At 64.5% G+C, this 476-nt stretch overlaps 1 protein-coding gene across 1 annotated transcript in view; it reads right to left on the bottom strand.

Moving 5' to 3' along the window:
- The window catches only part of PCDH12 (protocadherin 12), a gene marked incomplete at its 3' end in the record, with an annotated part of 4,930 nt that overhangs the window by 4,092 nt on the left and 362 nt on the right, over positions 1 to 476 (bottom strand). The window contains exon 2 of the mRNA XM_010136076.1: positions 16 to 476. Coding sequence (XP_010134378.1) covers positions 16 to 476 — 461 coding nt within the window. The remainder of the gene's footprint in view (positions 1 to 15) is intronic.

Below are 476 nucleotides of genomic sequence, written 5' to 3'. Positions count from 1 at the left end.
ACCTGATTTTGGTGCCTCCCCATGATCAGTGGCCGTCAGGACGATATTGAAGGAGGAGTGCAGCTCCCGGTCCACTTCTTTAACCACGACGAGCTCCGCGTGCCTCGTCCCATCGGAGCCGGAGATGACCTCCAGAGCAAAGTGCTCACTGGGGGAGAGGGCGTAGGAGCAGCGGGCGTTGGGGCCAGCGTCGGCGTCCAGGGCTCGGTCCAGTGGGATCCGTGTCCGCAGGGATGCGCTCTCCGATATCTCCAGCTCCAACTCAGGGGTGGGGAACCACGGCGCGTTGTCATTGATGTCCAGCACTTGAACCTCCACGTGAATCAGAGCCAGGTTTCGGGCGGTCAGCACGTCAAACCAGACCCAGCAGGGACTGCTGTGCCGGCACAGCTGCTCCCTGTCCACCCGCCCGGCCGTGCTGAGCACCCCGTCCCCGCTCCCCACGTGCAGCGGGAACCTCCCGGGCGTCTCCATCA

Source organism: Buceros rhinoceros, unplaced genomic scaffold (assembly GCF_000710305.1).
Source record: "Buceros rhinoceros silvestris isolate BGI_N320 unplaced genomic scaffold, ASM71030v1 scaffold30625, whole genome shotgun sequence".
NCBI lineage: Eukaryota > Metazoa > Chordata > Aves > Bucerotiformes > Bucerotidae > Buceros > Buceros rhinoceros.
This window is presented reverse-complemented; position numbering and strand designations above follow the sequence as displayed.